At 53.7% G+C, this 15593-nt stretch overlaps 4 protein-coding genes across 4 annotated transcripts; all 4 read right to left on the bottom strand.

The window, feature by feature from the left end:
- Positions 1–2104: 2104 nt before the first annotated feature.
- Positions 2105–2708, bottom strand: ACET3X_008961 (uncharacterized protein). The gene is made up of 2 exons (XM_069455102.1): positions 2485–2708; positions 2105–2425 (listed from the first exon to the last, which is right to left on the bottom strand). The coding sequence occupies exons 1-2, from the start codon at positions 2588–2590 to the stop codon at positions 2166–2168; spliced, it is 366 nt and encodes a 121-aa protein (XP_069303038.1). The 5' UTR covers positions 2591–2708; the 3' UTR covers positions 2105–2165.
- A 300-nt stretch (positions 2709–3008) lies between these two features.
- On the bottom strand, positions 3009–9544 carry ACET3X_008962 (uncharacterized protein). Its single transcript, XM_069455104.1, has 4 exons — positions 9228–9544; positions 3798–9160; positions 3571–3742; positions 3009–3511 (listed from the first exon to the last, which is right to left on the bottom strand). The coding sequence occupies exons 2-4, from the start codon at positions 8823–8825 to the stop codon at positions 3456–3458; spliced, it is 5256 nt and encodes a 1751-aa protein (XP_069303039.1). The 5' UTR covers positions 8826–9160; positions 9228–9544; the 3' UTR covers positions 3009–3455.
- Positions 9545–10458: 914 nt separating this feature from the next.
- On the bottom strand, positions 10459–12552 carry ACET3X_008963 (uncharacterized protein). The gene is made up of 2 exons (XM_069455105.1): positions 11130–12552; positions 10459–11076 (listed from the first exon to the last, which is right to left on the bottom strand). The coding sequence occupies exons 1-2, from the start codon at positions 12496–12498 to the stop codon at positions 10622–10624; spliced, it is 1824 nt and encodes a 607-aa protein (XP_069303040.1). The 5' UTR covers positions 12499–12552; the 3' UTR covers positions 10459–10621.
- Positions 12553–13371: 819 nt separating this feature from the next.
- Positions 13372–15046, bottom strand: ACET3X_008964 (uncharacterized protein; the record flags this gene model as incomplete). Its single annotated transcript, XM_069455106.1, has 6 exons — positions 13372–13994; positions 14154–14468; positions 14519–14598; positions 14703–14828; positions 14882–14961; positions 15014–15046. 6 exons carry the CDS (start codon positions 15044–15046, stop codon positions 13372–13374), a joined length of 1257 nt encoding a protein of 418 aa, XP_069303041.1.
- Between the last annotated feature and the right edge of the window lie 547 nt (positions 15047–15593).

The raw sequence follows: 15593 nt of genomic DNA on the forward strand, positions 1-15593 counted from the left end.
ATGCCAAAACTCTCTGTGTCAACTTATGCATCAGATTCAGTAGCTGAGCCTCCTATTTCACCACTTCAATTTAAACACTCTTCGTCTTCACGCAAGGCAAAAGATGACGTAAGTGCCTCAAAGCTTACGTCCGATTGCACTCTGACCGACATTAGTAGCCTCTAGAGGAAGATCACAGGCCACCGCTGTCTATTGAGCCTGATTTACACATGGCCGATAGTCATAGTGGCACAGACGCCCTTGCGGGAGTGGCAGCATACCCATGGATATCCAATGGCGTGGATGGATTCATGGATGGGTCTACGGTGACCGAACGATTGTCCATGGCCCATTCCATGTTGACGGTGCGTCCTGCACCGCTGTATGAACCGAGTTGGAATCCAATGTCCTTATCTCACAATTCTACACATTCCGTCCAGTCCTTTGGTCGCCCACTTTTCTGTATACGGCCGGCAACACCTCCAAGATATACCGCCCCTTCGTTTTCTTGCAGCGAAGACTCGTGGGATTCATCTACACAATCCACAACGGCATTCTGGTCTGAGCCCGGAAGTTCATCCGGTCCCGCTTCCGCTCTCGAAATCCTTTGTGATGTAGAGGGGTGTGCTGTCACATTTAATGGCATACATGCAAAGGGGAATTTGGCGAGGCATAAAAGACTGAAGCACAATGGCTCTAAAGTCTATATATGTGAGGATGGTTCTTGCGACAGAGTTTTCCAACGACAGGACGCTCGACTCAAGCACTACAGACGGTGGCATCCAAAACTAGCTCGCGGTTATCTGGCTCGTCCTCAAATGAGGAACTCGCTAAGAGAACGAGATCCAGATCTTTCCAGTTCCAAGTCGGCATGATTCCTTTGTACATAACTGGGCCTTTTAGTTGTATAATCTCATATTCTGAATACGAAAATGTGTGTCTCTGTCAACACCACCGAACTTCAGAAGCCTACGTGATTACCAGAACTTCTCAAATTCTCACAATCCATCTCAACTTGTACAAAATTTTGTATTCACAGGCCCTAAGGAACCTAAAGGGCTTCATACTCTGCTCTAATCAAACCTCGTTTGAAATTTGCACCTGTCTTCCATCCCACAACAATGATTCCCTTATTGCTCGTGGCTGTATCTGTCGTTCGTGAGATGCAAAATAGCAAGTGTCAACCTAACGCCCTTGCATTTGCATCCTCTATACTTTAATACTCGGATTAGGCTACTTTAAATCCCTGGTCGGTCTGCTTGCCTTAGTTCATTCTTCTAGTTTTCTCCGAGGCTATGGAGCGAGAAGTAGCAATCCTAAAGTTATAGAGATAACAGAGTCGATCAGAAATAGTCTCCGGTACGCAGTAGAGGAGTTTCACAAGCATGATAGATAGTCAAGGTATGTTTATTTCGCTGCTTTAGGAGCCGTACTGTACCCGTACCCATCCTTATAACGACATTGTTGAGGTGTTCTAATTGGCTTTGTTATCCTTACCCTCAATATCCTCCTGTAAGCTGAAGGAAGGGCTGTTGTCCCATTCCCGCGTTCGCGGACATGGTGCAAATGAAGAGTTATCAACGCTATTAGCAGAATTGGAGAGTGATGCTAAGAGGGCAACTACAACGGGGCTATTGGTCGCAGTTATGTTTTGGTCTGTAGTGTAGTGAGTGGATAGCAGTGTTTGTCAGATAGGTGCTCCGGTTGAGCTACAGTAAGCGTATAGCGGTGGGATTAGAAGGGCTTTAGGGTCCGTAGATGGAGGTGTCTGCGTGAAAGAACCCATCATGCTTTAGTTTTGACATCATCATAGTTTGATCAAGCAACACTTGTGTTGCTAGCACACTCCGTGACTGACATACACAAGGTCCGATATTTTCGGGGTTCAATCAGAATATGCTAAATGTAAGTCGAGTATTGCTTTGGTATGTAAAAGGCATAAAGAGAGGAAAGATCTACAGAAAAGAGAATGCAAGAAGCTATAGCATGATAACCTCATCAAACAAAACAGGAAAGGTAGGAACTAACAACCTACGAAGGGGACATGAGAGAGAACGTAAAATCAAATAGTCAAATTCTCACAACAGCATCCATACTCTGATCATAATCTCTTTTAAATCATTTTATTTCATTAAGCGAGAGGGTCTCAATCAACCTCTTTCCCGCGTCCTCATGTATCAACCATCTTAGTTCCTGACATTGCCCCTGATCTCGTCGTCACCACCATGGTTCTTGATGTATGTCTGATTCCTGTCCTCAGGCGCACCAACACCACCGTGAGCAAAGTCACCCGCTTTGGTAGGCTGACCGTTGGCCTTGATGGAACCACCCTCGTCGAGCGGGATCTCGCGATTGTTGCCAGCGCCGCTAGCCGCTGAGCCGTATTTTACTTCTGCGCCGGGGAATTTGCCCTCTACATTTGCGGTGTCGACGCCAGATTCGGTGGCTGTGAAGGAGCAGAGTTAGTCATTGTTTGGGTGAAACGGTTCGATATGGAAGACATACTGGAGAGGCCAACGTTGTGGCCCTTGGTAGCGCTGTCGCTGTTGAGATCCTGCTCAGCCTTCTTGGCGATCTCGTTGACATTGGTGTTCTTGTATTCGGCAGACATTGTGGCGTGTGTAGGTTGAAGTAGTTTCAAACTCGGATGGTGATGTGTATATTGAAGTCGGAATTTGGGTATCAAAGAGGTTGTGTGTGTGTATGTGACGGAGAGGCAAGTTGAAAGGAGATGTTATAAACGTTTTGTACATACTGCTGGCTTCACAGCTCATCGATGATGATGAAAGAGTGGTGGACCCTGATGATGTCACGACGACCTCATAACTACGGGCCGGGATATGAAGACCTTTCGCGTTCTGGCAAAGACTTGCCGATTAGTGAAGGGCTGTTGAGCGGAAACTTGAGAATCGTAGGGATTGGTTGGTAAGTTTGCCGTGGTGGTCGCGTGCTGATGGAGTACGTTAGAGACATCTAGGTACCACATCTGAGCGATGACGAAACAGATGGTGGAACAACACACCACATACAGGAGGAACACATTTCTGCCGGCACATAATCTCGCATTCGTACCGAAATGCATACCTAAATACGCCGTCATTTCTCATAAAGCATGAAGTTCGTCCCTCATCAGCCACTCAAGACTCCCTCCAAACTTCATGCCATAGAAACCATGTCGAAGAACGCTATGTAAACGCCATGCTCGCAAAGTGATATATGCGCAGGTATGTAAAGCGAACGAATTCCATATAACCAATGAAAAGTTTTTTGCACCTCCCAATATTACTACTCTTCCTACTCTTTGTTCATTCAGCAAAGGTCACATGCCTAAGCGGTGACCGCCGTTGCAAATTCTTGCTTGGATGTCGCTGGGAAAGGAAACGTGCGTCCCCCTTTTGTCCATTACTTTTGACCCAGCTATCGATTGCAGTCTGCCTGGTGTTGTGGACGACAATGCTCGGCTTGAGATGGTTTGCCTAGAAAATCTCGGAATCAAGACTGCTACGGTAGCTCTCGAGAGACTCTTCATCGTCTTTCATACTTGTCAGTAACTATCCCCGGCATATGCGTGTCAGGCAGCATAAGACTTACCAGCGATAGGCTTCCTGCGAACGACAGTGTCCGAGTGTTGCAGCGGACTCTGTGGCTGCGGGCTCTTGCTACCCATGGGCCTGGGACCAGTGACCCTTCGTTGTGGGCTGTCCATACTAGCCTCGGAGCGGAGGTACTGGCTGCTCGGACGAGGCGAGGCCGTTGGCGTCATCTTTCGCGGAATGTCAGCATTGATCGCCATCTTCTGAGGCGTGAGCTGAACTTACGCGATGACCACGATCAGTCTCAAGTGAATAACGCACCTCTGCGATGGGTGCAAGCGGTGTCAAAGCACCTTGGCTACCGAATTCATTCGGAGAGCTGTACATCTGCCTCGTCTGCCCGTAGCCGGCAAGCAGCTGTGGCGGCGGAACGAGAGGACCGTCATCCGGGATCTTGGGAGGCCTGGGTGGGCCGGCTTGCTGCTCTGAAGCAGAGTGCTGGCTGTAGCCATCAGACGAAATTGGCGAGAGGTTACCAGTATTCTGTTGAGCCGAAATACCAGACATTCGGTTTCGCGCAAGCGATGGCATGCTACCCCACTGGTCAAAATCCGGAGATCCTATGCTTGAGCGCACAGGATTGTAGATTTGTGCTTGGCTCTCCAACTGGTTCTGGTGACGACCGGTTGGCCCGGGTCGAGGCTGAGGGTGTTGCAGATTCAGCGAATTGCGATGCGCCTGGTACTTGGGGTCTTCCATCTCGTACTGATGCTCCTCGGGAATAAGAGGCGATGGAGAGCGTACAGAGCGCGCAGAGCGCGCAGAGCGGAGGGATGCCTGGTCGTCCCTAGCCAGCGAAGTGTTGGAGCGAAGCCTATCGTCGCCATGCTGCTCATATGGCTCCTCGTCATCGTAGTAATCATCCAAAGAAGAGGACCTAGAGTGAGTGGATTGTGGTCGCCTCTCGCCGGACCCGCTGTTGCGCGGCAGACTCTCAGGGTTGGTAGAAGAGGTTGTCTTCGACCATCGAGAGATCTTGGGGATACCGAAGATGGAAGATGAGTTGGACTTGTGCTTGCGTTTCGGTGTGGTCTCATGGCTTGAGTCCCGTGTCGACTTTGAAGCTTGCGGGGGTGTGCCCAAAGATCGACGCTTGTCTGGGAAAGCTTCCTGGGTTGGCGTTGTCATGCGCTCAGTGTTCTCGTATTGGGGGTTGCGCTCATCGTATTCCTCGTCGCTTTCTTCTCGCACTGTGCTTATACGATTCGTTGGCACAACATCAAAGCCAGAGTGGAGATCTTGAATGCGCCGTGATGACGAAGGGTTAGAGAAGTAGCCCGACTGGTCGGGAGAAGGCGCAGTATTGGCACGACCTTCTGGCTCGTAGCCTGCGTCATCGCTTGCTCGCAGATTCTCGTACGAGTTGAGACTATTCGTCCTCGCCTGCTGATCCAACGAGAGCTGGTTGACTTGCTTCAAACCCTCAACTTCACCAAGCAGTTGGACGAGCATTTGTTCGATGTGCTTGATGTCGCCATCTCCCTTGCCAGAGCTTAGTCCCTTCAGAGCACGCCTGAAGACACTCTTCTTCTTGGTTTCAATGTCATCGTCAGAAGATGTGCGATTGATGCGAGGAGGTGTCATGGGTTGAGGGCGAGGTCCACCCAGAATCCTTTGCTCCGCCAAGTTGACTCGCTTGTCGGTCGTGTTCATGATCATGGTGTCTTGAGTCTTGATAAACTGCTTCAGATCATCCAACTGATTGCGCATCTCCGCAGCGCTCCGGACAAGAGTCACCAGGATCTCGGTATCGCGTGCATTACGCTGGGCATCGCGAACGGTGAGGTGGTCCATGAGTGCCACAATGTCCTTCGATTCGATGCGGTCCATGCCTTTGCCAGTAGCTGCGTCGTAGAGAGGCGAAGTCATACCGTGGGAGTTGCCACTAACATGCCGGCCATGTTTGGCACGAGCAGCAGCAAACATGTCAGGACTGCCAAGATCCGCGCCATTGTACTCATCACCGTAACCGTCATCATCAAAGATCTTTGAGTGATTGCGATTTTGAGGCGTGTACGCTTCACGTTGGTTAGCCGACTGGTAACCCTCGTCTTTCCAGCCGGTCTGGCCTGACGACAAAGGAGTGCGATTACTCTGCGCATAGCCTGCCTGCTCGTATTGTTGCTCACCTGGATAGGGATGATCGTATTCATCTTCTACGGTGGCCTGGTGTCGCTGGTCGAACGAATCCGGCGTCTGCTGCTCTTGCCTTTCATAGGCAGCAGCGGCAGCCATAGCAGCAGCTCCAGCTCCGAGCCCAGTGACGCCTTTGCTGAACGAGGTAGGTGTACGCTCCCGCTCTTCTTGGCGGCTGAGCAGCTCGTCGGTGCGATCATGGTAACCATCTCCTCCGCCAATTGGCCCTTGGATGATTGATGGGTTGGTAGTCACATCCGAGTCATCATCCATGCCGTAACCAATCTCGGGCATCATGTCTTCGTTGCCAACGGGGTAGGCGCTGTGATGCATCTGGGGTGCTTCAGATACAACCGATTGCCCATCTTCAGACTGCGCAATGCTTTGCCTGGGAGAGTTCTCGCGCGCAACGTTTTGCTTCGGAGACTCCTCAGCACGTTGTTCCTGTGCCAGTGCCTCTGCCTTGTCACGGATAGCGGCCCATCTCTGACCAGCAGGTACTTCTTCAGTTTGCACGTAGGCTGAGTTGGTGCTGACCTGTGATAACATACTCTTTTTGATCGGGCTTGTAGCCATTGACGAACGAACGCTGATGGTAGATGGTTCGTGTAGGGATGCGACGGCTGACTCTACTGCTAGTGGTGTATGCACGTATTCGGGAATTGAGCCGACCTTGCGAAGGTCTTGAAGATCGCCAATCTTCTGTTGTTGTTGTTGATCAAGATACTCTACACCTGTACTGTCATCGGTATACATGGTCATGCGGTTGTAGTTGACGGAGCTGTCTTCTAGTTCTCGCCGGTACATTTCATTCTTCTCGTGGTTGCGTTCGAAGAACTCGTCTGTGTCCTTGGGCGTCGTGGCCTCGTTAAGGATAGACCTCTTGCTTTCGAGAGTGACGCCCTGCGGTCGTTTGCGGGTGCGTGCCGCCTTGGTGCTAGCTGTTGAGTCCATCGATGCGATGGAGAGGTTAGACTCTCGTCGCTCGAACTGATGGCCGAGAGAAGACACAGATGGCCCGCTGCGGATGGAGTTGAATCTTCGTGGTGAGCCTGTAGTCTGCGCGTCCCCCCGATAGCTAGCCTCGCTTTGTATCGGGCTGACAGTGTCACCACGTCTTGACTGCGTATCGCTCTCGATTTCATACTGCGATGCTTGAGGTTCGGATCGCTCGATTGCGCGGGCTTTGGCCGCAGCTGCAGCCGACAAACTGGCGTCGGTGAGTTTCGAGCGGGAGGTGTAGCTTCGATCGCTCTTCGGAGTCGTTGTGCGAACTTCGTTGGTTGATTTATTACTGTGAGAAGTGCCGAGCGTTTGCTGGAGCGCATTAGGCGTGCGAGTGGGCGTGCGTGGGGATGGCGAAATGTAACCACGAGAGACCTGTTGCAGAGGCGTCTCAGCACCCGTGCCTGTTATGCCAGTGCTTGTCGATGACCTTGACTGCGGCCTCTCCTTGGTCTCGGTCTCTGCGGATAGGATGGAATCGCGAGTGAGCTCGGATCCTCCAATGAGCTCACTGCGGTTGAAGGGTAGAGGTGGGACGCGTTCCTCATGCACGCTTTCGGATACGCTCTCAGATCGACTGCTGCGAGAGGAGCGATGCTTGCGGTGTTTGCGCTCTTCCTCCTTTTCTTCCCGCGAAGTGTGGTGCTTGAGAGCAGCGGTAGTAAGGCCAGCTCCAGCAAGCCCAATTAGCGCAGAATCCCGTTGGGACAGGGTCTTCTCGTCCTTGCTCTTCCTGCGATGAGACTTTTCATCGCGGGTAGTCGAGTCTGCGTAGCTTGAAATGGAGCCCCGACTGGATCGTCGCTCGCTCTTACGACTTGATCCGCCAGTCAGTGTGGTCCCTGGGTTATCGCCATCCCGATTGAGGACGACCTTGGGCTTGTTGCTGTGGAGCTTGGGCGCGCTCGAGGACTTGGAGACACGGCGTCTGGATGGGTCGCGAGAGCGGTCGGATTCCATCGTCTCGAATGTGGCTATGCTGTCACGGTTGGCTCGGTCGAACTTGTCCATGTTCCTGGAAGTGCGGTTCTCTTCTTTCAGCGCGTTGAGCTCAGGGAGAATAAGGCGCTTGATGGCGTCCTCAACTGTGGCTAGCAGTTTGGGGTTGTTGATGGAGGAAGTCGCAGAGACGTGAGAGCGACGGTCGGCGTTGGAGGAGAGCAGACTGGAGTCGGTGCCGCTCACTTGGTCGACTTCTTTGCTCCTTCTCCGATGCGACTTGCGTGGGGAGGCGAGTTCATCTTCTCGCCGCCTGGAAGCCTCTCTTGACTTTGAGGATCGGTCCTTGGATTTTGTGGCAGTGCCGCCTTCTGCGGCCTGCTGCTGCAGCTTCTCCATGACGCGCTGTGTGATGCAGTCTTTGCTGAGGCTTCTGCTTCGGTGGTGGCGGGGTGCTTTGAGTGTGTCCTGGATGGCCTCTGAGACGATGGACTCGGTGAATGCGTCCCTGTCTCGGCTTCGGCTTCTGCGCCGCGCGGGCGGGAGGATTTCAGTCTGGCCAGTCATACTGTCTGCGGGCATGGACGATATGTCCGAGGGCATGGGGATGTAGCGTCCGCCGTCGCTAGAGAGGTCGCTGTGGTCGGGCAGGAGCTCGATGTCGACGGGCGGGAGAGAGGAGATGTTGGAGAGGTCCGAGTAGTCGACCGTGTTGCGGCGCGAGCTGTAGAGCTGGTCGTACGACTTGCTGTGGAGGGAGATGCGGCGCGAGTACGAGGCGGCGTGGGAATGGCGGTGGGTGGTCTGGGTGATGTGGACGTGGTCGCTCGCGGTGCTGTTCCTGCTCTTGCGCGAGGAAGGGGTGACGCGGACGCGCACACTGGGGCGCGAGCGGACTTGGCCTTGGGTCTCGCCTGCCTCAAAGTACTCGATGAGCAGCGAGGTCTGCGAGGGGAACTTTTTGTGGAGGACGCGGCTGCCACGGGGCTTGGTGGGCGATGTGGTGTTGATGGTAATGGGGGTGCCGTCTTCGGGGACCGAGTACGAGGTCCTGTCGGTGCGGTTGGAGACGTTTGTGTCGACGTCGTCGGTGTGGTTGTTTTCGTCTGCGGAATCGAGAGTCGAGGGTTCAGTAGGTGCCGGAAGAGGAGGTCTGTCTGTATCTAAAACCATCGTAGAATCAAAAAGATTCTAGAAGGCGGGGTGCGTGGCGGAAGACATGCCCGGCGCCGTGATCCTCGAGGACGATATAAGAGAGAGAGGTGTTGTTGTTTGAGGTGTGGGTGCAGGGCCGCAGGGTGGCTAAGTCCCCCGAGTGCGCGACCTGGATGTTGCTGGTGGTGTTGGGTGCGAGCGCGAACAGCGACCGTGGGGGGAGTAGGAGCGGACAATGCGCGCGAGCGAACTGTGTGCGGGCGTGAACCAGGACCTGAGGCCACCTGGATGATGTGCAGTGCGTGCGACGCTCTGCGACAATGGCGAGCTGGGCGCCCACGGTCGTAGCGAAGCTGGCCAGCCACTGTTAGCTCCTAGGTAGCCCGTCGTGACAGGGCACACGCGTGTCACGGGACTCACCAGACCAGACGGCGCAGACAGCGTGCAGCCGTCTCTCTCTCTCTCGCTCTCTTTCTCTCTCAAAAGGGGGTAACAATGGCTCTACAAGCTCCGTCGAGCTCGTGGAGAGGCTGTCGTTGGGAACCAACTCCAGCTGTGGTGGAGAGAAAGCCGGGCTGGGTCCAAGGCTAGAGAACAGCAATCCTTGTCGGCGCTAGCAACAATGGCCGAGGTGAGGCTTATTGGCCTGGCAGATCGCTGGCTTTGCGTGGGACTATTACAATGTCCCGGAATCATTAGACAATACAGTAGGCGCAAAAGACCGTCTAGATGACGCAGAGAAGAGTACAGTGCAAAAGAGTTGATGCACGCCGCAGTCGACATGCGACAGGTCGCGTCGTGTCCTTGGCCTACCAACGAGACATGATGACCAGTCGACAGCCCAGCCACCCGCCCGCGTCAAGGCCATACAGCGTGCCTGAAGTCCCTCGTGGACGCCGTTGGCCATGCATCTTCGGCAGCGCAGGCGCATGTTTCCAACCAAACTCTGCCCTCCCAGACGACTGCCCGACAAATGCCAGCCTCTACCGTCCCTCCACCCGGCTGAGCGCTGCGACAAGATGGCTGGTAGCAGCAAAAGCAATCACGCCGCTTATTCCCTTCTATTCTTACCCCTCCCGTCCCGCACCGACATGCATATCTGGCTCAAATCAGGTTATGCAAATTCCTGGGGTGAGTTTTTTTTTGGTTATCTTCCCCCTCGTCCCTGGACAGCCTGTCACTTCACATGTCCGTCTCACCGCCACATGTCAAACACCGTCATGTAGGCCGTCTCGACACTACGACTGTTACTACTGCTAGCTAGCTTCTAGCACCCGTGTCGTTACCAGGGGTGATTGCCCCGATTCCCCCGGTGGGCGGACGCATCCGTTTGCTTGTCTACTCGACGTCATTGGTCATTTCGCTAGACCGACTTGCCAGCGCATCCCCCATACAATCTGCCGCATGGCTTTTTCAAAAATCTTGTAGGGCTGGGCTGCCCCGGCATGTCCGTCAAGTAATATGCCAGAAGTCCCATATGCCAGAGAATCATGTTCCAAAGGATGCAGACTTGGTGAACTGGCAGTTGGCCCGACCTGATGACACTGCTCTTCTGCTGCCTCAGTGGTTGCTGCCCAAATCCCACTAGCGCTCACCGGTTTAGTGGCGTCGACTGCCAATTTTCTCAAAGACATTGATTTTGCTAACCATGTTTTACACGCACTACGTTTCATGAACCTACCCAACAGAGAGACCCTTGCTGACGTCCCTCGGGCTACTCGATTAGATCATGCAAATAAATCTATACACCCTACATCATTGCCCGCATGTGATTTTGTACGCCAAACTCCTGTCAATGCCGTCCAAGCACCGTCTCAGAACCTCTTGCCGCCCCTCATCGGTCGTCGTTGCTGCTGAGGCTGGCTTCCATATGCTCTCCGTCCCTCTACCTTCTTGTCGCGGCTCAGACTCGCTCCAAGACTGATGTCGATACGCGGCGGGGCTGAGAAGCCGAACGACTTGGCCACCTTGACAAGATCCAGCTTGTGCACATCAAATACTGAACGCAAGCTGTGTGAGGCATACGACTGGAGGTAGGACCGGTAACCGTCCTTCGCACTCTTGTTGAGGTAGTAGTTCTTGTTGATCAAGGCTTCCAGTTGTGACTGGATGTTGAGGATCTTGTTGGAAGGCAGCTCAAACTCCACAAGAGGCACCCGGTTTTCCTTGAGGAGCTTGAGGAATCCCACTTCAGAGGGCAGGAGGAACATCAAACTCCTGCCTTTGCCGTTAGCACCTCGAGCTGTTCGACCGACTCGGTGGATGTAGTCTGCAGATATGTCAGTACATGTTTCGTATCCATCGCCAAGGTCCAAAACCTACCTCGGGGATCATCGGGTGGGTCGAATTGGATGACCCAGTCCACCTCAGGGATATCCAGCCCTCGCGCAGCAACATCGGTGCAGATGAGTGTGCCACTTTGTGCGTTGACAAACTCGAAGAAGCGATTCGTACGGGCCTGTTGCTTGAGCTTGCCATGCAGTCCAAGCACCGGCAAGTCGATGTAGTTGAGAAGTTCGCTGTAGAAGTCGACTGATGCGCACGAAGACAAGAAGACAATGACCTTCTTCTTCTGGTGTTTCTTGAGGAAAGAGAAAAGGAGCCTGAACCTGGTGTCTGAATCGCACAGAACGTAGCCCTGCTCCAGTCCCTGGACCGTGCTATGTTCGGCTCGGTGATCGACGTTGATGTACAGAGGTCCCGGCTTGAGCGATATCCTTGCGAGATCCTCAACCTTGGTGGTCTGTGTTGCCGAGAACAGCATCGTCTGACGCTCCGTGGGCAAGATCTTGATAATCGACCTCATCTCGTCCTCGAAACCGACCTCAAGGATTCTGTCCGCTTCGTCGATGATGAGCGACCTCAGGTTCTTGAATACGAAGCCTTGTGTGTTGTGTAGGTGATCGAGAAGACGTCCTGGAGTAGCGATGATCAGATTCAGGCCCTTCCTGATCTTCTCGGCTTCCGCGTTTCGGTTTGCGCCGCCGATGCAGATACCAAACGTCTGGCTGTGTGATTCCATGAGCTCGCGAGCTACACCGAAGATCTGCAACGCAAGTTCCCTTGTAGGTGACACGACAATGACACCAGTTCCGTTGCGCGGTTTGAAACGCAATTGTGAGAGCATCTCGATAGCCGGGATCAGGAAAGCCAGAGTCTTTCCACTGCCAGTCTTTGCTGCTCCAAGCACATCCCTTCCAGACAGTAGGGGCGGTATAGCCTTCTGCTGGATCTCCGTCATGTTCTCGAAGCCCATGTTCTTGATTGAAGACATGGTTCGCTCGCTCAGGTTGAGCTCATCGAAACGTGTTGGGTTCGCCGAGGGCATGGTAGTGCCTGATGGAAGGTCGAGAGCATTGCTGCCCGTTCCAGAAGGAAGCTCGGGAAGCTTGTCGTCGTTGCCTCCATCGTCTTCCTTGTCGCTTTCCTCGTCGTCGTCGTTCGCGGCACTAGCCTCAGCGGCAACCTCCTCTGCTGCCTTCTCATCTTCTTCCTCCTCACTCTCTGCCCCCTCAGAAGTACCCCGAACCACAGGCTCGGCTACGACAGCTTCCTTTTCCTTGCGCGCCTTCTTGCGCGCCTTGGCCGAGTCTACGCCATCATGCGCTGGCGCAGCCTCCACTTCAGCGCTCTTTTTGCTCTTGTGAGACCTCTTCCTCTTGTTGCCTGACTCGATCGCGGCGGGCGACATTGTGTACTGTGCGTCTTGGGGTGCTATGTAAGAGCGCGAAAAAGTTCGACTCGGAGCGCAAGCGACTTGCCAAAGTTCGAGGACCGAGAAATAATTGCCGCGCTAGAGAACCCTGGTCAGAATAGCGCACGGACCCTTCGGCGGCTTCACCACCTTAGCAGACCCCAGTATCTTGCTCGCCCGCGCTGTGGCTCCTCAAGACTGTTTGCCCAGCTCGATGGAAATGTCATGAACACCACATACACTCGCGCGACTTACCCCTAGCACTGATCTCAGGAACCCTCTACGCCTGAGCATTCTGAGATCCAATTAAGCTCATCCTATGCAACTCGATCTCTAGACTCAATGCTGAGTGTTTGCGCGCGCAACTCAATAATGTATATCGCAATCGTATTTTCAGGTCGAGGCTACCTGGCAATCTCTCCCCACCCATTCGAACAATCTGTTTTGTACGGATGCTAGAACATCATTTGAGGCACTATTAGACCAAAGAGGAAGTGATGCTGATGTGAATCAACATTCAAGTAGAGTCGCATGATTTTTGATTCGTGAGTTGAGCTTGCTGATAGACCATCTTCATCAGATCCTGGATACTGTATGTACCTAGATTCTGAGTCTCGAAAGTGGACAGCGGCTTGCATAAATTTAGTAGGTTTTCCACGGCATCACGACTGGGTGTTCACGCCGCGTCGCACTGTAGACGACATCACGGCTTCATCGTTTGCCAGGCTCGAGTATTGCGAAGTCGCTCTAGCGTACATATAAATGAATAGATTTTCAAGAGAAATTAGATGGGGCCCAAATATTACCCAAGTCCTTCACGCTTTGAACAATGGCAAGTGTCTTGTACCCAACAGCATCATCAGAATGCGCTCATCGCATGCGACCATCAAGGCCTTGAAGGTCACGCTCCAAGTCGCTGCCATTCCATCCACCCTGGTTGAATGCTTCTTGTGGCCTGGGGTCTTCGTAGCCGGCGCGGTCGTAGTTGTTGGGTATTGGGACTTGCGGCGCCTGGTTCGCCCCAGCGCCTGCACCGGGTTGTACGCGAACCATCTGGCGGAAGCGGCTGACTTCGTCTAAAATCATCTTCTTCATCTCTGGAATCTCCTCGACAACCTCAAACTGGAAATCAAACGTTGTCGGGCAGGAAGGCTCGTCGGAAGCATCGTGCCAGATTTGTAGATACCGGTGCTCCAAGGCTTCCTCGACTGAAATACGGCTCGATGGGTCGAAAGCAAGCATGCGGTCGAGCAAGTCGAGCGCGTCCGGATTGGCGTTCCTGAATAGTGACTGGAACGAAATCTTCTGCATGTATGGGAGATTACGAACGTAGTCCTGGGCACGCGGCGAGCCGATGCGCGAAAGCGTTTCTTCGTTTGGTGTTCCGAGATAGTGCAGAATTTGGTTCAGTTGGTCGACATAGTCGCGGCCCTTGAAGAAGGGCTTGCCTCCGAGTAGCTCAGCAAGGATACAGCCCACTGACCATACATCGACTAGCCAAAGTCAGTTACGGGTTCAGACGTGGGGATGAATGGCTAAGCGGGGTCCGCCCCTGGCTGCCCAGACCCTGAGTCTGTACAGTCGCCAGGGTTTACATGACAAGGTCAAGGATTTTTGACATGCAGAAGCGGAACAACACGGTAGCTACTCACTGGCTTTGGTGTAGCTCTGAAAGCTCAACATGATCTCGGGAGCTCTGTACCATCGTGTAGCGACATATTCAGTCATGTAGCCTGCATTCTCCTCGGGATCCATGGAGAAACCTCTTGCGAGACCAAAGTCGCAGATCTTGAGCTCGCAGTCGGCGTTGACGAGAAGGTTACCGGGTTTCAGGTCGCGATGGAGGACATTTGCTGAGTGTATGTACTTCAGACCGCACAAGATTTGGTAGATGAAGGACTGGAAGTGGGCGTCGGTAAGTGGCTGGCCAGAGCGTATGATGGCTGCCAGATCGCACTCCATGAGCTCTGCACCATGTCAGCGTATCCTCGCCAGATGTCGAGAGGGGAATCTATACCCTCATAGAGGTAGCACTCGTTGAAGTTGTCTGGGCGGGGAATGTCCATGTCGTAGAGACATGTTATCTGTGCGACGGGACTTAGCATCGTGTCGGACGGTCTACTGGTGGGACCATGTGTCTCTTACATTGCGGTGGCCTGGCAGATGTTAGTCGTGTCATAGCCGACGGGTGCAATCGAGACTTGCCTCTGAAGTGTTGCAGCAGCTTGATCTCGCGCAGGGCACGCTTGGCGAGGATCTTCTTGCTGAAGACGTTGGTGACCTTTTTGATGGCCACGCCTTCGCCCGTCTGGTTGTTGGTAGCGGCACTGAGAGGCACAGTCAGTATCCGCGTGTGTTGCGCCGTTTGCTTGGGTCGTACCAAACGATGCCATAAGCACCCTGTCCAAGCTCCTTGGTCACGTTGTAGCGCTCGTCAACGATGAACTCCTGGTTGAACACCTGGAGGCTGTAAGTGCGCGCCCTCGGGGCTGCAGGGCGAATACAACGCTACCTTGAACACCTTGCGGTTGGCGAGGTCGCCCATGGTGGCAGATGGCAGAGGCGGCGGGGTAAGAGCAAAGGGGAACCAAGACGAGCTCTTTCTAGTTTGCGTTCAAGAAAGGAAGTAACGATCGGGACGGTCGCAGGAGTCGAGCAGCAGAGAGAAGGCGCAGGCGGCAGACGGAAGATATGATATAAGGCTAGGCGCGCGGCCAGTGTGATGACTGACAGCAGCCGCTTCAACTCAAAGCGGGGCGGCGGCAGTCGAAACTGGGGCGGGCGGTGGGACGGTCAACGAAGGCGCAGAGTCTTCACCGGGAAGCATGAAGCAATAGGAAAGCGATTGACAGAATAACGATGCAGAAAAGCGGTCGTCCTGTGCCTCGTCGCGGCCTCCGTGAGGGCAATGGTGGGGTTGGTGATCCAGTCGCAGCGCATACGAGGGGTTCGACTTGGCCCAAGGCGGCAAGGCGCTGCTACAGCCACCTTCCTCAGACCGCTTCGCCCGCGCCCCTGGCTCTGCCTTGGAATCAAGACAACTGCCCGTTGCAGGCCCATGACCGTTTAACCAGCCGACGGCCAGACCGGTG

This window comes from Alternaria dauci, chromosome 9, assembly GCF_042100115.1.
Source record: "Alternaria dauci strain A2016 chromosome 9, whole genome shotgun sequence".
NCBI lineage: Eukaryota > Fungi > Ascomycota > Dothideomycetes > Pleosporales > Pleosporaceae > Alternaria > Alternaria dauci.

Coding starts and splice junctions, on each gene's coding strand:
- ACET3X_008961 (XM_069455102.1), bottom strand. CDS start 2,590: ATGTCTGCCGAATACAAGAACACCAATGTCAACGAGATCGCCAAGAAG. Junction 2,426..2,484: donor CCACAACGTTGGCCTCTCCA/GTATGTCTTCCA, acceptor GCTCCTTCACAG/CCACCGAATCTGGCGTCGAC.
- ACET3X_008962 (XM_069455104.1), bottom strand. CDS start 8,825: ATGGTTTTAGATACAGACAGACCTCCTCTTCCGGCACCTACTGAACCC. Junction 3,743..3,797: donor AGACTGATCGTGGTCATCGC/GTAAGTTCAGCT, acceptor ATTCCGCGAAAG/ATGACGCCAACGGCCTCGCC. Junction 3,512..3,570: donor TCGCAGGAAGCCTATCGCTG/GTAAGTCTTATG, acceptor CAAGTATGAAAG/ACGATGAAGAGTCTCTCGAG.
- ACET3X_008963 (XM_069455105.1), bottom strand. CDS start 12,498: ATGTCGCCCGCCGCGATCGAGTCAGGCAACAAGAGGAAGAGGTCTCAC. Junction 11,077..11,129: donor CCCACCCGATGATCCCCGAG/GTAGGTTTTGGA, acceptor ACATATCTGCAG/ACTACATCCACCGAGTCGGT.